The sequence below is a fragment of the Typopeltis vanoorti genome, chromosome 5 (genome assembly GCF_054136105.1).
Source record: "Typopeltis vanoorti isolate ZY-2024b chromosome 5, IOZ_Tvanoo_1.0, whole genome shotgun sequence".
Classification (NCBI taxonomy): domain Eukaryota; kingdom Metazoa; phylum Arthropoda; class Arachnida; order Uropygi; family Thelyphonidae; genus Typopeltis; species Typopeltis vanoorti.
The window spans coordinates 85,797,175-85,823,427 of NC_143553.1; the positions used below are offsets into that span (position 1 = coordinate 85,797,175).

Sequence of the window (26,253 nt, forward strand, 5' to 3'; positions counted from 1 at the left end):
AAGATTTGCATCCTGATTGCATTACACCTACCGTGAAACACCTACTTAGTGTTATGATCTGGGGTTGTATGACATCAAAAGGTGTGGGCAGAATTTGCGTGATTAATGGGAATATAAATGCCCAAAAATACATAAATGAAATACTTGAGCCCAAACTGAAACCTTATATTTCAGCAGGATTCAGCTCCATGTCATGTTGCTGCTGTGTGCAAAAAGTGGTTTCAAGATAATCATATTCCAGACCTTAACCAATTGAAAATCTCTGGAGCCGACTAAAGAAACTTGTTAGTCAGAAGCAACCCACCAATAAAACCCAATTAATAGAAGCAATAATTCAATCTTGGTTTCACATTATAACAGCTGCAGAACTAAAAAACTTGGTTCACTCCATGCGAAGGCATTGTAAGGCCGTAATTAATGCTAAAGGTTACCCAACTAAGTATTAATTCACATTGTGAGAATTTTTGTATACCTCATTTTTTCTGTGTTTCGCTTTTCTTCTTTATAACTGCTGTTCTAATAAAAAATCCTTCATAAAAGTTATTGCATTACATTCTTGATTAAATTATCTTTCCATTGATATGTAATTTTATGATATTACTCAAAAAAAAAGTGGTGTTATGAGCCATCAAACCTCAGAAATACACTTTTTCCAAAAGGTTTCCACAATTGTGCCACTAGTGTGTGTATATATATATGTTTATAATTATTAACTGACTTAAACACTGAGAAAAAATATAAGAGATTTAATAAGGTTTCAATACTGGTTTCATTGGAAATGCTGACTTTGTCAGATGAATAGTACCATGGAGAAAATAACATCTTAAAAATATATTGTACTTTAATAAACACAGAGTTTAGAACAAGTAGTAGTTGTGTTTGAAATTGAGTCTGAGCATTATATCTGGTGTGAATCACTGTATGCATGAATGATATCATGAGTATGTCAAAACTGGATTACAGCGCTATGTGAATTGGGCAGGCTATAACTGAAATTGCTGTTTAGATGGGTAGGGTTGAGAGCTATTTCTTTTGATTCTAAGATACGTCTTTCTGATTCATTGGAGCATTTATGGATGTTTGAAGTTAAGTTCCATTCTATTTAATGTTGTCATCCTTCAACTTTGGTATTGGCCGAGAATAAAACGTGGCTGGAATAGGGCACTAGCACATCTTTATGAATTTAAGGACTGGAAATGCAAAGATCATTTTCAAAATGCAGCTGAATAGAATTAACAAACATTGGTCATACTTCAGAGTATAACAATGAGAAAGCCATTCTCATTGAACTCACTGAAAGTCCACAAGATATGTTGGAAGATGACAACTAAATATATCAGTACATCAAAATTTAAACTAAACTACTAATTTAAAGTACTTAGTTCATCAGAATGTATGATGAACATTCTAACTTAACTTCAGTAATAACATATTGGTAGAATGTTTCTCTTTTACACTACTAAGGTTGTAAATTCAATTAATTTGGTGCTAGGGCCATTTTTCAGTCAGATTTTGAGTTTCAAATTTGATTGTAATATTGAAGCGTAAGATGTTGAATTCCATAAAGTGATTATCTGTGTTTTTCCCTTCTAAAAATACATCATTTCCTTCATAGTTACATGATGATCAGTATTCATTATTAAAAAATTCTGGAAACAACTATCATGTTATAGTAAAACTTCAGTTTAATATAAACCAAAATAATCACCTGACATTTCAACCTTCATATCAAGGTCTGGAGTATACACATATATACAAAGAAACAAGCTACATTACAATCTACATAGTATGCTAAAATCCCAGTAATTCGGTTAACCGTTATAGCTATTAGCCTGCCTCTGGTGAAAAAGAAAAAAAAAAACCCTACTACATACAAATCATTAAGAGATATATTAATCTAGAGAGCAACATGCTTTCACTTAATTATTCACATAAATTAGAACAAAACAAAATGGATGGTGGCCAATAAAGGCTGAAATTATTGCTTAGAGTCATCATAAAGAACTTATTTTCAAGTTCTTTATGCATTTGTGCATAAAGGACTTGGAGGGAAAAACACCACAAATTAAAAATATCAATTTGTGAACTATAATCCAACTAACAGGATTAAGAAGAAAACTGTTAAATTACTTAAGTCTGTCTCTTCTTGGCCATCAGGCACTGTTAAAAATCTGTTACTGCATTATGCCTGCTCTCCTAGAATTTATGGGGTTCATAAACATTATGTTCTGCTTCAGCTGATAGTTGAAGATATAGACAGTTTAGCCAAGTAATTAGCATCAACACTCAAGAGATGATAGGTCATTTCCCTCCTATATAAAATACACAGAACACTTCATAAACAAAATGAAAAACATGCTAGGCAAAGATGATCTATTAGTCAGTTGTGATGTTTCTGCCTTTTTTCACAAATGTCCCAATCAGTGACACAATTTTTCTCATAAAGAACAAATTTCCTCCCAATATTATGGCTCTCATTGCCCACATACTGTGTTCTGGTTACTTCATATGGTAAGGGCTCACACTATTCCCCTCCCCAATCGCTATCTTTTATATGGAAGCTTTTGAGCAATGTGCTCTAGATTTCTTTCCTCTAAAATCTATAGTTTGGCTTAGTCTGGCCGCACAGCCTTCAAACTTCAAACACCTTCTTCAGCTATCTGAATAAACAATATAGCATACAATTGACTATTGAATTTGAAAATCAAATCTCACTTCCTTTCCTGGACACATTGATCACATGTCTTCCCTCAGGCAGTCTATCCTTCACAGTCTGTGCACATCGGCCAATATATACATGCTAACTCTTATCACCACCCTTCACAAAAACTTGGAATCATTAATACCCTCAAAAACAGAGCTATAACAATTTGCTCTAATAAACAAGCTCTAAGAACTTGTTTATTAGTGAATTACAAGATCAGAGAAGAACATCATCATCATCAAATTCCTGCCATATACCCTCAAGGGGTGTACAGGATATGACAGTACTACATGAAAAAACTACGTCATTACTAACTTCCTATCTACAATTTTCCTCCAAATCAGTCTGTTACTTGTCAAGACTCCAACATTATCAGATCTTATATTTCTATCGTCTAAGGCACTTTGTACCGTATCAATCCACCTATATCTTGGTCTTCCTCTGGGTCGTTTTCCTGCCAACCTGGCAGAGAACACTTGTTTTGCTAATCTTTCCTCTCCCATTCTATTTAAGTGACCATACCATCTGAGATTAGCTCTGCTAATGCATTCCTGGATGCTGACAATGTCAAGTTCTTTCCTAATATCCTCATTTTTAATATGATATTGCCATTGATGCCATCTGTTCACGCCTCTAATCTTTCTCAGGACTCTCATATCTGCGGTCTCTAGTCTTTGGTCAAGTGTTTTACTTCTGACCCAGCTCTCAGATCCATAAGTTAAAATTGGTTTGAACACAGTCTTGTATACAGCTAATTTAGTGTTCCGACTAATTTCTTTCTTATTCCATATGAATTTATTCAATTGACTTCCCACGATACCAGCTTTGCTGATTCTGTTGTCTATTTCTATATTTAGTTTACCATCTTCAGTAAAAATTGTGCCTAAGTAGCTGAAATGTTTTACTTGTTCCACAGGTTCTCCATTCACAACACAGTTGACATTTTCAATGATTCTGCCTATTTTCATTGTCTTTGTCTTTTTATTGCTGACTTTCATACCATATCTATTACAATAGCTATTCAATTTAGTCAGAGAATCTTGCAGACTTGTAGCGGATTTATTTAGAAGTATAACATCATCCGCATAAAGCAAAGAGCTGACATTAACATCTCCAATTTTGATATCAGGTTTAATACCACATTCCTTCATAATGTGATCCATATAGATAATGAATAACAGAGGGGATAATGTACATCCTTGTCTAACACCAGATTTAACATTAAACCATCTTCCTGTACTTCCTTCAATTCTAACTGCTGACTCACAACTCAAATAAAGACTAAGTATTGCTTGATATAATGCCCCATTGACACCATATAACTACAGCGTATTGAATAGCTTCTCTCTTGGCACTTTGTCATATGCCTTTTCCAAATCGACAAAACTTAAATACAGATCTTTGTTATATTCCCATGCTTTCTCGACTATTTGTCGTAAAGTGAAGATCTGATCCTGACAGCCTCTATTTGGCCTGAATCCAGCTTGTTCTTCACCAAGCTTTTCTTCCACAATTCTTCTCAACCGTTTCTCAAGTATACTTGCATAGATCTTGCCAGGAACACTCAGTAGGGAAATACCTCTGTAATTCTCACATTCAGTTTTATTTCCCTTTTTATATATGGGTACTATGAGAGCTCTTCTCCAATCATCGGGAATTCGTCCCTCTGTCCAGGCTTTCTGAACTATGCAGTGCAGCCACTGTAAGACTCTTATACCACCATACTTCAGCATTTCTCGTCGAATATCACTACTCCTGCTGCCTTTCCACATTTCAAGCCTTTGATGGCTTTTTCTACTTCAAGTATGGATATGTATTCCTGACTGCATGCCTGGTCAGTGTTTTTTATCACTGTGCTGTCATCACTGCTTGTTTCATTTAGCAGTTTTTCAAAGTAATTACTCCATACTTCAAGGATATCTTTTTCTCCTGTTTTCATTTCACCTTTATTATCTCTAATTCCTTTTACAGCACTCTTTCCTCCATTCCTAAGCTTCTTCAACAACCTCCAGAATATTTTGCCACCTTCTTGATATTTATTTTCTATATTCTTGCCAAAGTCTTCTCATGACTTTTGTTTAGCTAGTTTTACACACTGTTTAGTTTTCTTGCATTTGTCTCTGTATTCTGTAAGAGTAAAAGCTGACTTATTTGCCAGGAACTTTTGATATGCTTTCTTCTTTTCCTTAACTGCCTCTTTAACTTCCTGTGTCCACCAGGGAGATCTGATTTTTTTATCCTTGCACACAACCTCACCACATGCCTCTCTGGCAGAATCAATCAATGTTTCCTTCAGAGTTTGCCACTGAATCTCCAAGGTTTGATTCCTGTTCTCAAACTCTTTCATTTTCTTTTCAATAATCTTTCTGTATTTTAGTCTACAGTTCACATCTGAGAGCTGCTCAACTTTTATTCGCTTTAAAACTTTCTTACATGTTATTCTTTTCAATATCAAATTCAATTTTATCCTGCTCAAGACTAAATAGTGATCACTTCCAATTTCAAATCCTCTGTACACTCAGGTGTCCTGCATCAGGGAGAAAAATCACCATCAACAATAACATAGTCAATGAGACTTTTCTTATTCCTAGCCTCTTCTCTCCATGTGAATTTGTGCACATTTTTATGTTGGAACATGGTGTTAGTAATAATCAGTCCATGTCCTGAGCAGAAATCCAACAGATATTTGCCATTATTATTAGCTTTGCTCTTTTCTCCAAATTTTCCCAAAATATTTTTGTATGTCTCACAATCATTTCCTACTCTACTATTTAGATCCCCAACAAGGACCAACTTTTCCTTTTTCATTGTGTCAGTTGCTTTTTCTAAAGCCTCAAAAAATTCCTCCACTTCTACCTTAGTAGAACCTTCTGTGGGGCCATAGGCACAAATAAGTCTCATTGTCCAGTTCCCCATTCTCATATTTGCCCACATTACTCTACTTGAGACTGACTGCCATTCAAGAAGATTAGCCTCGTATTTTGTGTTGAATACTATGGCTACTCCTTCTTTTCCTTGATTGTCATTGCCTGAATATAACATTTTGTATTTATTGCTCAGAAAGATCTCACCAGTTTTGGTCTTTTTTGTTTCAGTCACCCCTATTATGTCGATCTGGTACTTATCTAATTCCTCAGCTAGCTCCATTTCTTTGCCATTCAGGCTTCTTATGTTGATAGTACCGATCTTTAACTCTGGTGATGTTGAGTTGGGGTTTGTTTTCAGATTTGTTCCAGTAGCTGACTTTTCGCTGTTCGCCCTGGTTCCCTGGCGAAAACAACGGGGGCCTTGTTTAACCGGGCGACACCCCAGCCGGCATGAAATTTTGTCATGTTGTACCATCATTTTTTATTTTGGTTTAACCAATAAGAATACAATTTGGTCGGCTAAATTCCAAATTGCCAGCCCATCCTCGTTCGTTCAGTATCAAAGTAGATACCCAACAGGGTGCACCACGAGAAGGTGAGGATTGGACATTAGGTCAGAAGCCCTGGTCAGTTCTCCGCATTCCTTTAAAGGCTATGTGGAGGTCTCCTCTCAGTTATACAGCTTTGACCCTTAAGCACCCCATCAGAGAAGAACAAGAATTACAAATAATTAGCAATATATTTATAAACAATGGTTATAGCAAAAAATACCGTCAGTAAACTTCTTTGTAAAAAATGCAAATAATATAGATTACAGCAGAATATTTATAGCCATCCCATACATTAAAGGGTTATCAGATAAAATAACTAGAATTGACACCATCACAGTCTTAATGCTACTTTTAAACCACCTATAAAATTAATAAACATATTCAGCTCCTCATACTTACCTGATATTGATGAAACTGGATGCACAATTCCTATCTGTTAAAAAAAAAAAAAAAAAAAAAAAAAAAGACATTAAATGTAACAGTTTTGGTAAAGCAGGCTTCTCAGTTCATGCTCTTAACACCCTACATCAAATTGATTGGAAAGGTACCTGTTCCTTGCATCATACATAAACCTGGTATGAACGCAAATTTAAAGATGCCTTTGAATTTTTTTTTATTACTTATCCAAATCTAAACAATAATGTTGGCATAAAATCCCAAGAATTTGAATGACTCTCATTCAGCCCACTAAGTTCAAGTTCTCCAGCAACCCTTACTTTAGGATGCTAAGCAATAATTTATGCCCTTATCGGCCAGCTTTCTTAATGATTTGTAACCAAACGGATAATAATAATAACTGGCTATGATGAACCTTACTACATCTAGCTTTGATGCAAGTTTTTTTTTTTCACCAGAGGTCAGGCTAGTAGTAATAGCCCCTGTTATGGGGCTATCTTTAGCTCTTATTGTGATTTTAGCATACTCTGTAGATTGTAAGCATAGCTTGTTTCTTTGTATATATATATATGTGTGTGTATACTCCAATGATGATGATGACCTTGATAGGAAGATCAAAATGTCAGGTGATTATTTTAGTTTATATTAAACTGATGTTTTACTATAACACAGTAGTTGTTTCCATAATTTTTTAATAATGAATTCTGAAAATGCAAATTGTCTAGGCGGATACATGGTATCACTGTAAAAATATTTAAGTCCGTTAAAATAAATACATGAAATACAATTACATAAAATCATATTATGAAAGAATTCCTGATATCTAGTTCTTCTTCCCTTCACGTATTAGGCCTAGTGGCCTGTTATGGGGCTATCCTATCTTTAGCTCTTCTAAGCCGTACCCGTCCCGAGGATAAGGTGGCTAGCCCTATGCCTCCCAGTGTGTCCTATGTCTGTAGATGAATGTGTTCAAGGCCATTTTGTCTGCTTGCGGGAGGAAAAACCCCAGATAAACTAGGGAGAAAACCCTGCAGTCCACACCCAAGACCGGCTAACTTGGCTATGTCTGAGAAAGATCCTTAAGCTCCTCATGTCAGCGATGAGAATTGAACCCAGGACACTCCTTTCCCAGGCAATGGTTGCGAAGCGCATAGCCACTTGGCTAATCACGCGGACCTGACATCTAGTTCTTTCATGATATTGTACAGTTATAATATTTAAGATCTTATAAGGAATATTTTTATACACTTGGTTGATTTTTACTCATTTTGTCTGATTTTTTTTGCTCTCTTTTTCTTGTAAATTACATTTTTCTGTTTCATTCCTAGTCAAATGGCATCACCAGGTATAACAACCATGATTAATGGTAAGAACAGAACATTATATATACCATCTGTACCATCTATTGAAGAGCGTACAAGGCCTAATCTCAAGAAAACTTTCAAAGGTATGCATGTCATAATTAATTTGTATATTAATCTTTCAGAAGACGTCAGTTAATATAAATTCCAGTGTATGTAGATTTATTTTGTGGGTTTATTTATCTACTTGAATTTATTGTGTACATTAAGGAAAGTGCAATCTTTTTTGTGTGCTCTCGTTAATGTATGCAACATATTTTCTACTTCTAACATGGTTAGAAGCAGAAACCTCTTGCATGTCCATAAGCTTCCACTATTACAGGAATAATATCTTTGCTTGTAATGCTTTGCAGCACTGTGTCATATAATGAGTAACTCTCTGTCTATGCTTTAAAACTTGCTACTGTTTCTTCTTAGCCAAATTGCTGTTAACTATTTCACATTATTGTTGATAACTAATACAGTGAACTCTGTGTTATCCAAATAGCCTGGGGAAACAGCATCTTCAGATGGTGCAGTTTCAACAAGTAGAGCCTACCCCAGAATGATGCTTTCCTATAACACATGAGCATGTGCTAAAGTTTTGCTATTGTGTGTCAAATATGTTAATTATTACAGAATATGTCATCATCAACATCAAATTCCTCACATACCATTAGGGGGTGTACAGGATATTATGATAGTATGTAGTACTATCATAATATGATGAAAAGTTATATCATTACTAACTTCCTGTTTACAATTTTCCTCCAAATTAATCTGCGAAGACTTCAGTTTATCAGATGTTATATTTCTCTCTCCTAAAGCACTTTTAACAGTACCAATTCATATGGGTCTTTTTCCTACCATCTGGGAAAAGCTAACCTTTCCCATTCTGTTTAAGTGACCATACCACTTGAGATCATCTCTACTAACACATTCCTGAATGCTAACAATGTCAACTTCTTTTCTAACATACTTATACTACCATTGATGCCATCTGTTCACTCTTCTAATCAAAAATATAATTGATTTTTTTTATAGTTTTTGCCTTATAACTATTAGAGATAAAGGTAGATGCAAAAACTATTAAAAGAAATAATCAGTAATTACTGTCGTTATAACCTGCCTCAAGAAGAAATTATCAGAATTTGTATTCCATATGGGGAAAGGACTTCAAGAAAAATCAGCAAGACTACTTCAACAGATTAACTTACAAGTCTCTTTCTGTCCAGTTCGCAAACTTAATACCTTCCTTATCTTGCATCCCTGCTCTTGAAGCTTATGTTATTATGGATATTAAGAACATCAGGAATACATTTTGCTTAAAGAATCCAACAAATCTGGTTTATTAAGCCATGCATTATCTACAAAACACAGGATTCAGTGGGACAAAACCAAAGGATTACACAAAAGTTATCTTCTGGAAAGACTGTACGTAGAAACCTGAACAAACGCAATTTCCTAAAACTTTCTCAATTTTAGTAAGTTATACTGAATAATACTCACCATTCATGTGTTCCTTAATTTGTAATTAATTTTTTGTTTATATTTAAAAATTATTTAAATTATTTTATTATAATTTATTACAATAAAGATGGAGAATAGCTCCATCTGCATTAATAGATGTTAATGCAGATGGAGATATTTTTCTGCAGCCAATAGTGCACATAATATCATGTGCTTTCAATTGAATTGTTGTTCTCTTTTTAGTGTTTTCCTAAATATAATTGTATTGATAATGGCGAAACTTAGCCAAAAATTTTACAAATAAAGACATTTAAATTTAAACCCAAGTGATTCTGCTAATAATATTTTATTATTATTATTTTATTCACATAATTGATACACAGTCAAAACAAGATATCATATAAATAAAAATTTGACTAGTGATATAGAACAATTCAGATTCTACGCAAGAATTTAAGAATAGTTCGTCAGGTAGCGTCGTAAAATATGGACTGTTCCAAGTAATGCTGTTTTTTGTAGGTCATATGGGTCACTTCATTGATTTTTAATTGCAGTAAATACTTGGTAGCTTCTTTGAAGTTGCACGAAGTGCACCGATAACTATTGGGATGACTTTGGTGTGTTTAAGCCACAGTCTGCCAACTTCAATTGCCAGATCTCTATATTTAGTAATTTTTTCCAATTCTTTGTTGTTAATGTTGTTATCACCGGGTACTGCGATATCAATAATCCAAACTTGTCGATGTTCGATAATTGTGATGTCAGGTCTATTGTGTTCCAAATGCCAATCAGTTTGTATTCTAAAGTCCCAGAGAATTTTTGCTTTTCGTTTTCCAGTGCAGTCTCTATTTTATGCTGCCACCAGTTATCAGCAGTAGGAAAGCCATATTTTTTTGCATACATGCCAATGAACTATTTTGGCCACTTGATCATGGTGGTATTTATAGTCAGTTTGAGCTATTTTGCTGCAGGCACTGCTTACATGTTCTACCGTCTCATCTTTCTGATCGCATAATCTGCATTTGCTGTTATTATCGATGTTCAAAATTTTTGCTTTGATTGCATTAGTTTGTAATGCCTGTTCTTGAGCTGCTAGAATAAATCCTTCTGTTCTTTTTTAATGTATCCGTGTTGTAGCCATTGCCATGTCTTGTTCACGTCAATTTTGTCCTCAGTATCTCGAAGAAATTGGCCATGCAAGGGTTTATTTTTCCAGTGCACATATTAGATGTTTTGTTGTTCCTTTTTGTAATCGGATTTGTTTCCTGTTGCTTTTAGAAGGCCCTCTTGCATAATTATTGAAGCATTGGCTCAGAGCTATTGTCGATGTAATTTCTTAAACCAATTTCTTCTTCTTCCACAGTCTGTCTCACTTGCAGCAAACCCCATCCACCTATTCTCCTCGGTAGGTACAACTGGTCAACATCACTTCATGGATGTAATGCATGATGCATAGTCATTAGTTTGCTAGTTTTAAGGTCTAGTTTGTCTAGGTCTTCTTTTTGTCCAATCTATTATGCCAGCTGTGTTTCTTTCCAATTCTTTGGAAAGAAACATAGGATCACTGGTATAGCCCAAGAATTCATTGCTCTAATTGTGTTTAATCCATTTAGTTTTGTTTTCAAAATAATTCTAACTCTTTTGATGTATTCTGATGCTGTCTGTTGTTTAACTTTTGAGTGGAGAATATCATTGCCTTCTAATATTCCTAGGTATTTATAGTGTTCGTCAGCATAATTGTTTTTATATATTTCTCTTGATCAAAATTAAAACTGCTAGTGTCATTAATTTTTCCTTGTTTAATAGATAAAATTGCACATTTATCTAAACCAAATTCCATTTTGATGTCCTGACTGAAAATACAAACTGTGTTTAATAAAGAATCTATTTGCTGGGCCGATTTTCCATATAACTTCAAGTCATCCTTATACAACAGATGGGAAATTTTAATATCACATTTAGGAATTTCATATCCAAGTTTTATTTTCTTCAGAATCATAGACAAAGGTATCAAAGAAATGTTGAAGAGCAATGGTGACAAGGAATCACCTTGGAAAATTCCATGTTTATTGCTGATATCTCCAAATTGTTCATTATTCACTATTAATGTTGTTTTCAATGATTTCATAGCAGCAGCCAGAAACTAACGTATGTTTTTGCTAATTCCAAATATTTTTAGTGATTTTAGGATCCAGGAGTGTGGGAGGGAATTGAATGCTTTCTTGTAGTCTATTCATGCCAAGTTTAAGTTAGTTTTTCATCTTTTTGAGTTTCTGAGAATCATTTTATTAATAAGGATCTGGTCTTTTGTTCCTCTAGATTTTTGAAAATTGCCTTTTTGTTCAATCAGATAAATCTGATTAACTGATAAGTACTGGTATATGGAATTTGCTATGATTGCAGTGAACAGCTTAAGTATAGTTGGTAGGCATGTTATTGGACGATACTTACTTGGATCTGCATCCTTATCCATATCTTTCATGAAGAGAAAAGTGCGCCCAGATATTATCCAGTCTTCCACTGAGCCTGACTGCAACAAATAATTAAATTGTTCTGCCATTCGATCATGTAGACTGGTTAGATGTTTTAACCAAAATCCACGTAGTTCGTCTTTTCCAGGTGCACTCCAGTTTTTTTAATTTTCTAGCTTGAGCACTGACCATTTCTTTAGTGATAATGACATTTTGCATTTGTTTTTGTTTCATTTCTGATTCTATTTCCTTAATCCATGAAGCATCTTTATTGTGTTCAATAGGATTATCCCAGATTGACTTCCAAAATTTGAGTGTTTCTTCTTTTCCTGGTGAATGATTGTATTTCTCTGGAGAGACTGAAAGAACTGACGTTGGTTCTGTCGAAATTGCATATTTTGTATATATTGCTTTATTCTTGCTTCATATCTTTTAATTTTCTGTGCAGTCACTGTAATTCTTTGTTTCAGCTCTTGATAACTTCAGCAATTGTTTTGTTGGCCAAATTATATATGTTAATCAGTTTGTTTTTGATGTCATTATTTTTCAACCGTCCTTCTTTAAAACTCTTTAAGTTACTTAGATCAGCTCGAAGTTTGTTGACCTTTCATTCTAACCAGATTTTCCATTGTGCAGATTGTTTCATCCTCGACTTTCGGTTTGCAACCAAGCTTCACTGAAATGATATAGGCCAGTGGTGTTCAACCTTTTTTACTACGTGAGCTACTTTTCTATAAAACGTTATTCGATGATCTACTCTCTTATATATAAGTTATTCGGCGATCTACTCTCTTATATAGATCACGTTCCCCCCAGCCTGATATCTGATTACGCACAAATAAACAACTAAAAAAAAATACACAACTAAAAACTTTATTTGTGTATTTAAAAATTTATTTATTACTTTTAATTATTTTAATACAACAAAAAAAAAACAAATATATTGGAATAAAATATTTATTTCTCTATTTTTGAAAACCAAAGTTAGAAAAAATAACAGATTGATTACAAACTCACAAGTTACAGGAAATGCTGGTTGATTAAAAAAAAAAATTGTTAATGTGAAATTTGGCATTGTTTGGACCTCGCAATATTTTCATGGTCAAGTTGATATGAAGAAGTGGCCAATCGTAGACAATCATCCAAACAATCATTTGTAATTTGGTTTCTTAATTGATTTTTTATGACGGTCATATTTGAAAAAGCGGATTTTGACAAGTATGTCGATCCGAAACACGACAGAATTTTTTGCGCAATATCAGTTAATATTGGGAATTTTTCATGTGCATACTTCCAAATGACTTCATTGTTTATTGATTTTAAATGTAAACTATTCTGAATGTTTATTATCTCAAGTTCTACTTCAGGCTGGTTTATATCAAACAGCCCACTAATTTTATTTGAAATTTCTGTGATGTTCAAGTTTTCTTGAAATGGATTATTGATAAAAGATACAATCATTTCAGTTTTATTAAAATCTATAAATCTTGAATTTATTTCTTCCTCAATTAATTCTATTTCATGAATAAATTCTTTTAAATCATAGCGAAGCATTTCTTGATTTTGTTCAAAAATTTTTAATAAATATGGGAGATGTCTAAATTTGCAGTCATTTATATTTTTCTTTAATAAAAGTAAGTATTGTTGGAAAGTTTTTATTGAACTTAACATGTCAATTAAATTTTTATCTCTACCTTGTAACTCTAAATTTAAATTGCTTAATTTCGTACAGAAATATACTAAAAATGATAAGTGTAACAATCATCTTTTATCACTCAATTGTGGATAAACATCTCCTTTTTCATCAAGAAAAGTTTTGATATCGTTAATTAATACAAGAAATCTTTCTAAAAATTGACTTCTGCTTAGCCAGCAAACATTATTGTACAACAGAAGTTACCTATCATCATCTGCCTGTAATTTAAATAACCACTGTTGCAGGGCTTTTCCTCGAACAGAATTTACAATTTTAAATGTAATATCCAAAACATCTTTTGTGTTTAATCTTTTACTACACAGTACTTGTTGGTGAATAATACAGCAGCATGTTAAAAAATCTGGATATTTGTCATCGTTTTTACATAATGAAATGAAGCCTGATTTATTACCTATCGCTGCAGGAGCACCATCAGTAGTAATAGACACAAGTTTAAAAAGAGGAAGTTTGTGTTGTTTCACAAATTAGACAGTGGTTATCCAAAAAAAATTGATCCATAAGATACTTTTCTGTGACTGCCCACAACAACAATCTGAGTTAATACGTTACAAATCCACCATAACCATTCCTTATGCGGGGACAGGTTCTAAAAAGATTGCTACACTCCTCAAGTCACATGAAATACGAGTGACTTTTAAAGATTTAAAGACTGTCTGCCATTTTTTAAGATCTCCGAAAGACAGTCATACCTTCTTCAAATATGCTGGTGTCTATAACATTCCCTGTTCATGTGGATTAAATTACATTGGTCAGACCTCAAGAAGTTTGGAAATAAAAAAAAAATTAAAAAAAAAAAGAACTCGTAGGAGATGTAAACAATAACAGAGAAGACAATTCTGGGTTAGCCCTTCATTTCTCGAGGACAAACCATACCATCGAATGGGACAAAAGCTCCATGCCCTATTTAGCGGAAGATTTCTGCTCCCGTTACATAAAAGAAGCCATAACAGTCATCTGTTCTAAACACAACCTCAATAGAAACCAAGGATTAATTCTAGTTGATATTTGGAAGATCATTAGATCATTAAGCATGCCAGAGTTAAATGTCGCTGCTAATTACAGAATGTTCCCGCATAACAGCAGTTGACATCATACATGCTCCATACATTTGATGTACATGTTCTTCTGTATTTGTAAAAAATACAATTGTGTTCAGTTCATTCCTTCATGAACAGTTTAATGTTTAAGTTGTTTTGTATCTCTTTTATTCACCCTGAAGAAGCCAAACAGCTAAGGGCGAAACTTGTTGGTATTTCTTACTTAGTATCAATTAAAATCCTTCCGCCAGTATAAAACCCAGTTTATGTCAGTTTTTCTTACTTGAGATTTTGCTATTTCTGTCTTAAAACTACCTTTATGTAATGGAACTATCTTACCCTCTTTCCATTCCCTTGGAACCTTTCCAGAGCTGAGACACATGAATTGACAGTGTATCACAGATGCACTGTCAATTCATGTGTGATACAATGCAATGTGAATACAGCTGTGTTACTTTTCAATATGTTAAGTACCATCAGTTCATCTCTCTCTCTCTCTCCATTCTTTTGTGAGCCTCTGTCACATCAATAACTGCAAAGTTTTCACCTGGATGATACACCCTTGCAAAGTGAGCACTTAGTTACTCATATTCTTCTGCTTCTATCACTTTCCTACCATCAGCACTAAGTCAAGTTATTCTTCCATAATCATTCTTTCTCACACTTGCTATGTAGGGAAAAACTTTTGGATTTACTTGAGCCTGCTTAGCTAATATTCTCTCATAATCTGATTTGGCCTTCTTTATCATACTATTCACCCTTCTTACTTGCACTTTGTACTTCTCATGAGTATTCTGATCACCTTTTCTTAATATTCCTTTCACAATGTTTTCTTTTTCTTTTTGCAGCTCTTGCTTTATATCTACTCATCCACTTAACCTCCACTTGATTTATATTCTTGACCATTGTTATGCAGTCTAATACTGCCTCTCTCAAACCATAACTGACTACTTTCCATGCACTACTGACATTCATTCCTTGTAGCTTTTTATTCTGTGGCACTGCTCCATGGTGCCACCTAAGTTTGTCATCATTGCTGGCTTGTCCACTTAACCCCTTTCTTGACTGAGAATTACACTTATTGAGCACCAGTACAAGATACAAGACTGCATATTCACTTTCCTTGATTGGAGGTAGAGCTGCTATTGTAGTTATAGATAGATCTTCTGATGATATTGCCAGATCCAACACTCTAAAACCCTTCCATCACTTGCTATTTCAGGTAATTATTCTTGAGTAACTGTATAAATACTATTTCCATCTTGCTATGTGCCTTTTCCAATCTATATCCTCATAGTTGAGGTCTCCCATGAGAATTGCTCAGCCTGCACTCGTTGTGCTAATCTGCTAATGAATGACATCCACATCTTCCTCTAGATCCCCCCCCCAGGTCTATAGCAGCAACAACAAATCTCACCCAGAAAACCTCAAGTGAACCATCTTCCTGACATCTACAGTTCTTCTTAACTCCTATTTTTGTTGGTTAAAGTTCTTCATTAATAATCATTATTAATGAAGAACTTTATTAATAATGCTTCATTAATATCTATCATTAATAATACCTCTCCTGCTGTCTATTCCACTATCTTCTCTGAAAATACAATATCCCTTACCTTTTATCTCTGTAACTACATCATTCTCTCAGTCAGGTCTTGCTGATGATTTTTTGGCCAAGTTGAGGTGGCCGGTGCCCAAACCTTCTCTCCTTTAATCTGATACTTCTGGCATTTGTGTACATGCATTTCACCATCCCCTCAGGTAGTTACCCTTGCATAATGTTATTTCCAGTCCATTCAGATTCATAACCTGGGAAACTGCACACAGGTACATGATTACCTGGCCACCCCTAAGACAAATAAACCATTCCAATGTAGTCTATCATATACAAGTGCTTTCATCCATCAAATGGTGTGCACCAAAACTGCACACCATTCCTTCTGCACAATCTTTTCATTGACTCATTAGCGATTATGGTCCTTCTTAATTCTGTCCTATCATACCAAGGCAGTAGACTCGCAATATTTGCTTTCTTACTCTTCATTTTAGCTTCTTTCAACAGCTGTTTCATATCCTATCTCATTGCATATTTTGCAATGATGTAAGATATGAAACAGTTCTTGCTTTTCAATATCAACAGGTTCTTCTGTAGGTTTTGCAACCTTTCCTGTGCAAAAAAGGTTGCATTGATATTTATTATTATTATTGCGTGACACCTCCAAGCAGTCCAAAGATTCGTCGAGGAAGGGCACCAGCTCTACAACTCTCCATATCCACCACTCAATCCACCAACTACAGCAGCAAATTGCAACTACCATCATCATCTGCACCAACACCATCTACTGCCCATCACCACCACTCGTATTTTCACAGACAATTACAGACATCCATGCCCATGGCAGGATTCAAGCTCACAGTCTTTTGGCTGGAGAGTGAATACACTAACCACTCAGCAAACCAGGGAAGCAATTTATTTTGCTTTTAATTTATTTATATTTATATTATTTTTTAAATTTATTTAATTATTATTTAATTTATTAAAAGCATTAATTCTAAGATACAGATTTACAGAGGAGCACCAAAGATATGATGAAATTTAGGAAATTAGTACTAAAATGGAAGTAATAAAGAACAACCAGAAAAAAAAATTTAAAAGATTCTTCTTATCTATTTATGGAAAATCAAGTGGAAGGCATTGAGTGTTGAATAGTAGGGAGATATTTGTCAAGTTCAGCTCTGCAAGAAAAGGCAAAGTAAGAAGCTGAGGATTGGCTTTTTGGTGGATAATGATGCAAGAACCATCTGAGTACAATAGGAGTGGTGGTGATGCGTGTGGTATTAGACAAAAGTTATGACCAGTAGCTTTGGCAAGAGACTAAAAAGCATGACTGCCATTTAGACATAAAGCATGTTTTGTGTTTTGAGCCATTTTAAAATCAGTTTTGGATGTGTCAATAGTTTGCTTACTCATTTTGACTCTGGTATAAATAGTAAAGGAAGGTAGCAATTTGGACAAAATCCAGTTATGGTAATGCTCAGTTATTTTGCTTGGATAAAAACTTTAGTTTACTATTACTAAAATTTTACAATTCAACGTTTTGATCTTTATGTCAAGGTCATCTTCTGGAGCTTACAAATATACACAGGAAACAAGCTATACTACAATCATACTGGTTCGTTAAAGACACTGACTAACCACTACCACAATTGTTGGCCTGACCTCTGGTGAAGAAAAAAAAAAAAAAAAAAAAAATTATACATCAACGCTAAAGTCCTATTATTTGTGTTGTCTACTATATACATATATTAACATTATATTAACATCATTCCAGCCAGTTGGAGTGGAATGGTTTCTAATAATAGCAGATTGGCTAGAGTCCTGACTTGTGTTGAATCTTTCAAATTAGGTTGGCTGAATGTGTGCCATCCAGATCCTTGGAATTTTCATACCATCTTTATTGTTGATATTTGGGTGGTTTATCAGGATTTCGCAGGATTCTTTAAATTTTCTTTCGTACCATGTTTTTGTGCAGTGTAAGGAGCAGGTGCTTTTCCAGTTGATTTGGTGTAAGGTGTTGAGTGCGTGGTCTGAGAGGCCTGCTTCACCATAATGGTTATATTTAATGTGTCTAATGTGTTCTTTTTTGCATATAGGGATTGTCCGTCCTGTTTCACCAATGTACGGTAAGCTACAGGTGCAGCGGATGCAATAGACTCCAGGATGTGCTAATGGGAGGAGAGGGTCCTTAGAGGAGCTGAATATGGTTTTAAGTTTAGTGGGTGGTTTAAAGGTGGCATTAAGGTTATAATGTTGTAGGATTTTTTTTTTTTTTTTTTTCTTCACCAGAGGTCAGGCCAACAGTTGTGGTAGCGGTTAGTCAGTGTCTTTAACGAACCAGTATGATTGTAGTATAGCTTGTTTCCTGTGTATATTTGTACGCTCCAGAAGATGACCTTGACATAAAGGTCGAAACGTCGAATTGTAAAATTTTAGTAATAGTAAACTAAAGTTTTTATTCAAACACGGTAGTTGTCTCCATAATTTCCAAAAATGCATTCGGATCACCGTGCAAGCCTAAAAGAAAGGGCTCAGTTATTTTCTTGTATAGCTCGGCATTTCCATACCAAGAATTGCTTCGATGATTCATTCAGTGCAAACGTTTGGGTGATAAGTACAAAAATAATAGTCTGACAAAGAAATAAGGTATTGAAGTTTGCAAAGATTGTCCCAGATTATATATGAATGAAATGGCTGTGAGAGTGTTCCTCTGCTACTCCCACTACTCACTTGACTTCTTCCTTATGAATGATCCTTCCTTTTTGACAATTCAAACCACAATCTAGTGTTGGAGAAGAGATCAGCATTAGATTGTGATTTGAATTGTCTAAAAGGAAGGATCACTCATAAGGAAGAAGTCAAGTGAATAGTTGGTTACAGGCATGTGAGTAATTTGTATAAGATTGGTTATAGCAAATGTTTTAGCATCCCTCCTACATTTATAAACAAAAATCTATCTGGAATAGTGAATATTGAAATATGAGAAGAATGATGTCCCAATTGGAAAAGTTGGACTAGAGAAAATCAGTATTTAAGGAGAAGGAATCAAAATGTTCAATGGTTTGTGACATTGGGAAAGTGACAGAGACAGTAGATGAATTTCAACCAAAGAATATCAGAAAGGAAAGATTCTAAGTAGGAATATCTAACACATTACAAAAGCACAAACATGTGCAGAAATATTCTTTTGTGACAGAAAGAATTGAAGAATGTTTGTTTGGTGAGACGAGTAGTGCTCGGAGAGCTGAAATTTCAGGGTTTTGGCAAACTGAAAATGAAAGTGAACATTGTTGAAGATGGAATTAATTAAGACCACATATATCTGTGAAACAAATCTGGAGGCCTCTAGGACGATTGCTTTTAATCATATGTGCTGCACAATGTTTACACTCTTTGATGGCTATTAATAGTCAGTGTTCCACACTTCATTACTAGTTTGGTATTTTTCTGTATTTTTGGTATTTTCTGTGAGAGTGTTCCTCTGCTACTCCCACTACTCACTTGACTTCTTCCTTATGCATGATCTTTCCTTTTAGACAATTCGAACCACAATCTAGTGTTAGAGAAGAGATCAGCATTAGATTGTGGTTTGAATTGTCTAAAACATTACAAAATATCTAATGAATATCTAACACATTACAAAAGCACAAATATGTGCAGAAATATTCTTTTGTGACAGAAAGAATTGAAGAATGTTTGTTTGGTGAGACGAGTAGTGCTCAGAGAGCTGAAATTTGAGTTTCTCTCAGGAGAAGTCAGGTGGTTTTGGCAAACTGAAAATGAAAGTGAACATTGTTGAAGATGGAATTAAGAGCACATATATCTGTGAAACAAATCTGGAGGACTCTGTGATGATTGCTTTTAATCATATGTGCTGCACAGTGTTTACACCCTTTGATGGCTATTAATAGTCAGTGTTCCACACTTCATTACTAGTTTAGTATTTTTCATCCAAGTGTTGGCTTAGTCAGTGTATCTGATGAATTGGATATCTTGTTATTCTGTAGATTATTTCAAGAAAATCTCCAGAACTAAGGACTAAACAACAAAACCAATTAATCATTATATGCCTGTTTTGTGAACATTAAATCAGAAGCGCTTTTCCAACCATATAGTTCCATTGTCACATCACCTCACCTCTCTTTCAAGAATTACTAACTGCAGGCCTGGTTGATAAAGAGGATAGTATATTCACCCAGCATACTTTGGGTTCAAATCCTTCTATGTGCATTGGATGTTTGTGAAAGTCTTATGTGAAAGATGATTTTTATCATTTAGCAAGACTCGTCATATCGATTACCAGCCTTTTATGGTTGGGATTCACATTAAAAAGCTAATAAAGAAAAAGGTGGTAATTTTAATTTTTTACACTATCATCCCATTCCTGTTTCATTTCTCTTTCTTACTATATATTACTATACTTATACCATTTATTATGTAGAATAAAAGGGTATACTGTCATTTTTATAAACTTAGTATTTAATATCTGTTTGTTTATGACCCTGCCTATCTATCAGAAATCAAGTCTTGATGGAGAAAGATGGAGTTAGATAACTTATGATTTACTGTAATTAGTTCTAATTACAGTAATATCACTTTAATATCTAGTGTAATAGAATTAGCAGAAATGTTGAAATATAAAGAAACATATATCTTCTGATTTATTCAAAGATTCATATAGAAGTTATTTCCTCAACTGATTTTTATTATAAAATTCTGTAATGTTTTTTTTTTTAAAGAAGTAGGCAGAACTCTTATGGTCCTAGCTTTTGGAAATTGTTAGTAGCCAATCTCTGTCCTCTTGTAAGCAACAGTAGTTGATATTAATCAAGGAGTTTTTAGTCTTTTGGCTGATGAGAGTTTGTGGAATGGTTTGAGGCTTGTAATCATTTCTAAACTGTGTGATTAAAACCTGAGCAGTCCAGGAGAAAAATTTCTACTTGCCTGTGCCAGAGATCAGCTAAATGTGAAAACTGATAAAAACTTCAAAAAAGTTTCTGTAGTTTATGAAAATCACTACGAGACTGCAGCACTTCTAATTATATTTTTACAGTTGAAAATCAATATTTGACCAAATATATCCATCATGTTCTATAAACTTTATTCCACTATAATACCATTCCTTGGGGGAGAGTTCTTGACTTCTTCAAAATTGGTGACAGTCAGGTAGCAGCAGGTGTTGGACTATATATCAGTTGCAGGAGAAGCTCTAATTTGAGCTCCTTAATTTTATTTTAGATCCAAGCTCTGCTACTCTAGCATTATTACTTTATACCGTATGATTGATACTTGCAGGAGGCTGACATTGATCACACACCATTCTGGAATCAGCTTAAAGTACACTGCATCCTCAGAAGCCTAACAAACATAAAACATGATGGAAGTTTTTTTTTTTTCCCACTTGGTTAGAACTATAATAAATTTAGTTTAATCCTTTATTCAAGTGTAAGCAAACAAAGTTTGCACCTGAGTATCTTCAGGACTGAGACAACTCATGGTAAAGGACCAAGCTCTCATCACTACTTGTCTTAGTATCTCCCATAATGCAAAGCACATCTCCTTGCAGACATGTATAATGCTATGCATTAAGGGAAGGGCTACTACCCAGACCAGTTTCGATCTCTATTGAGGTCTCGTCAGTGGGAGCCAGACCCGGAGGTGATGATACTAAGGTGGAAGCAATGGAGAAGTTATATTTATCTATACGAGTAGCAGCTACTAAAGTAAGTAGTGATGAGAGCTTGGTCCTTTACCATGAGTTGTCTCAGTCCTGAAGATACTCAGGTGCAAACTTTGTTTGCTTAGACTTGGATAAAGGATTAAACTAAATTTATTATAAAACATGATCTTGTTTTCAGAACCAATCTGTTATTATGAGTGGAAATACTGCTTCACCTGAGGTGAACCACTTATTCCATATATTGAGGTGTTGAATAGATTTGCTATTCTGCAGGTAAACATTTTACATCAAACATTCATTTCTTGGCAGGTGTTCTACAGATACCACACGTATACTACTATTTTACCTTCGCAATACTGAGTTTGTGTAATGGTCAGCAGGTACATTTATAATAGTGTCTTGGGATTGACTCTACAAATAAAATAAAATAAAAAATAAAAAAAACTACTCACCAGCTGTTGAAAATTTATTTATCACTAGGTTAGACTATAATAGATTTAGTTTAATCCTTTATCCCAGTGAGAGCAAACAAAGTTTGCGCCTGAAAATATCTTCAGGACTAAATATATAGTGTTGTACTATCTTATCCAGTAAGTAGTGCAACACCAAGGCAACTCGTGGCAAAGGTGGAGCAAGCTACCAGGCACTTCTAACCCAGTATCTCCCATAATGCAAAACACATTTCCTATGTGGATATGTATACTGTTATGCATTAAAGGGATTGGCCATCTACCCAGACTAGTTTCGACCTTTATTGAGGTCTCTTCAGTGGGAGCCAGGCCCAGAGCTGGAGATACCAGGGGCCTGGCTCCCACTGAAGAGACCTCAATAAAGGTCGAAACTAGTCTGGGTAGATGGCCAATCCCTTTAATGCATAACAGTATACATATCCACATAGGAAATGTGTTTTGCATTATGGGAGATACTGGGTTAGAAGTGCCTGGTAGCTTGCTCCACCTTTGCCACGAGTTGCCTTGGTGTTGCACTACTTACTGGATAAGATAGTACAACACTATATATTTAGTCCTGAAGATATTTTCAGGCGCAAACTTTGTTTGCTCTCACTGGGATAAAGGATTAAACTAAATCTATTATACTCACCAGCTATTTATTAACAGAACCAACTGGTAGCCACAATGGCTGAACTACACCTTTCATCATGAGTGTCACTTGGACATTCATGATATCTGACAGCCATGCTAGTGTACAAAACCCAGAACTTTCTCTTTTTCATCTTCTTCAATTCAAAAAATCGCCTTGCTTCAGTCTCTTGCATTTATGTTATTTTATTTATTTTTTATGTGACTCCCACCCATGAACAGTTGTAAACTTATAGGACATTAGTAGCATGGGTGAACTAAAGTTTTTTTTTCTGTTTATTTTTATAATTTTTTTTATATGTTCTATTCATGTTTTTTTACCAGGTCTGGAAAACCCTGCTCTAGAGACCAAACATGGAACCCTTTTCTTTTTTCAAGCCACTTTAGGCCTCCAATAAGTAGGCCGGAAGTCTCGCACTGGGCGATGAAATTCATCTTTTACTTAAAGATAATCACAAACATCCATGCCCATGGTGGGATTCGAACCCACAGCCTGTCAGTTGGAGAGTAGATACTAACCACTTGATTTTTCTGACTCCAAATACCTAAAATTTAAGTCATTTTCTCTGGAGATTCATTGTTCATAACTAGTTTCATTGATCAAGCTAATAGAAATGCAAACAAGGACCTAACACAAATTGTTCATATATATACAAGGTTATAAATAACCTTTACCATTCTCCCAGTACCATTGATTTTTTTCTTAATTAGTTATCCGTGCGAGTATACTGTGAAAGCCAACTCTCCTCTTGGTAACTCAGATTGTAAACTTTGTCTAAGTTTTCTTTTCTGTAGTATGTCATTTCCCCACTCAGTTTTGGCCTCATGTCCTGTTTGGATACAAATGGACAACTAAAATCAGAACAGTAATAAGGTGACTAGAAATCACAGAGATGACTGCTGTGGTTTGATTGCAGAACCAGTAAGAAATACACCTGATTACTGTTTCTGATCCAAACACCTGAAGATAAAATAATAATGGTATGCTAAGGTGTAGTCCAAGCAGAAAAATTCAGTCTGCCATAAGTGATTTGAGACAAAAACTTTACCTTCATGCTCACTGCACTTCACAAAAGTTTTTTTTTAATTTTTTTTAATTTATATATATATATATATATATATATATATATAAAGAAAAAACCCTCTACAAATATATATTCAACTTGGAAAGGGCCAAATGGAGCAAATTTTTGTTCTGCACCAACAGCAATCATGTCTTCTCACCTACTCCATTTGGTCAGCCCATGCATGCTTATTTTTCTTAATTCAGATGATACAATAACAAATGCAAAGATTAACCTGTCCTGGCATGTCTTTTGTATAGTTGGCCAAGTCTTATGGCTTCAAGATAGAGGATTGGAGTAGGATCATACATGCCGCTTTTCTTTCACCAGAACAACATTAGAAGAATCCCGAATGCATGAATAAACGAAGCCTTCCTGCCCTTGTGACACCCTACTTTTTCCGATCCCACCTTCCCAGTTGTTTTCAAATTTATTCACTTCAGAATTAATATAATTCCACAATCTTTACAGTTTCTCATATTTAGCCCATTCTATAAAGGAAAATAAAATTCAACTACTGAATTATTGTCGCATCCTCTCTTCAGTTTTCTTTGAAAATAATGGAGAAGGTCAGCAACAGTTTTTTTTTTTTTTTTTTTTTTTTTTTTTTTTTTTTTTGACACTTGGAAGGCCAACAGACCATTAACCACCAATATTAATTCCTCCACATTCTGTGCACAGCAGATCATCTATCCATGACTTTTACACACAAATTATGGAATGATTTGAAGAAACTCTTGTGGTTCCTCCAACATTTCCAGCAGTTGATTAGGTCTGGTATAAAAGCGTACTTAGCAAATTGCCATCTTCTGGGATGCCTTCCATCCACTGTGGCTGTGATGGTCAGTTTCTATAGTGGATGGTATATATTGGATAGTCTTCTCTTCAGATTTCTCCATCAATGTCAGAATTCCTCAAGGGTTTGTGCTGTACCTACAGTTCTTCCTATACATAAATGGCCTTCTCTCACCTGCAGTCCTATTCATAGTTTTCCTGATCACTCTGCTTATTATGCAGATCTTGTAATCACAAATGATACTAGCTTAAGAATCTCCCATAACCAAAAACCTCAAACACTGATCTCTTCTTTGAAGTTGACAAAGTTACTTCCCATTAAAGACCAACTTCAGTGCTTCCATGGCACAGTCCTCTCATATATCTCACACAAAAGGTCTTACTTCACCTCTACTAACTTTTGATAATATCCAGATCTTCGTATGCAATCAGATTTCTCCTCTTGGGCAGAAAAAATAAACAAATAAAGAAAATAAATGAACACAAAAGTCCTGTTGGAACCTGTATATTAACAGTGACATAACATACGGTGCAGTACATTTAGAAATCTGAAATATTCATTAACCTTTTATACATTTACCTAGTATAAAAATAAGCTGAGTTATTTAATGAAATTTACATTTTTCACTAAGTCTATTGTTAAGATATTTTCTATATAAAACTTTTTTTTTTTTAAATCCACTTTATTAAATTTTTATTAAAAATTATTACTCACATTTTACTTTTTTATATATATACACTCATCCTTTGACTTATGTCTGTTCGAGTTACATCCTTTCGAAAATACATCCGTGATCCCATAAGGGAATAAATAACATTTTCGGCTATACTTTCGAGCAAGACGCAAGCGAGCATAAGGTAAAGCATGCACAGTGGCAACAGCACTTTCAATAGTGACCTCCCTTGGCAGCCGGCATGTGTTTTCAACAGTTCCTCTGTTGATTTTGTGTTTGAGAAATGGGTTATTTGTGTATTTATCATTAAATATTTCGTGATGTTTTGTGTAACATGGTCCCTACATGCACAATTAAAAAATCTAGTGAAGAATCATTGAAAAAGAGGCGAGCAATTGATCTTGAAACGAAGTTGCAAGTCATAAAGCAACATGAAGCTGGTAAGTCTGCAATGTGATTGCACATGACTTCGGATGGTCTGATTGTACAGCGACAACCATTTTGAAAAATAAGGATAAAATCGTACAGGCTGTGAAAGGATCTGCTTCCATTAAATCGACGACAGTGGCAAAGCAACGACAAGGTCCTATCAGTGATATGGAAGTTTCAAAGCTCTTAATGCCTGTATTATGATTCTGTTATGGGTAATGTGGCTGAATATAAACTGAAACCATTTGTGATATGCATAGTGAGAATCCACGAATCTTCAAAAACATTAGGAAGCATACTCCCAGTTCATTATCGGAGCAATAAGAAATCGTGGATGACTCAAAAATTGTTTGAGGATGCCTTAATCAACTGTTATGCAAGTGAAATAAAAAGCCATTGTGTG

General features: G+C 34.6%; 2 protein-coding genes across 4 annotated transcripts in view; one reads left to right on the forward strand and one right to left on the reverse strand.

Annotated features, from left to right (window-relative positions):
- Uba3 (Ubiquitin-like activating enzyme 3) overlaps positions 1–26,253 on the forward strand; it is a 194,031-nt gene that overhangs the window by 166,129 nt on the left and 1,649 nt on the right. For both annotated transcript variants that reach the window (XM_090392570.1, XM_090392573.1), the window contains one exon: positions 7,847–7,965. In XM_090392570.1, coding sequence (XP_090248696.1) covers positions 7,847–7,965 — 119 coding nt within the window. The remainder of the gene's footprint in view (positions 1–7,846; positions 7,966–26,253) is intronic.
- Positions 1–26,253, reverse strand: part of LOC150106612 (uncharacterized) — a 300,527-nt gene that overhangs the window by 133,606 nt on the left and 140,668 nt on the right. The window lies entirely within an intron of this gene.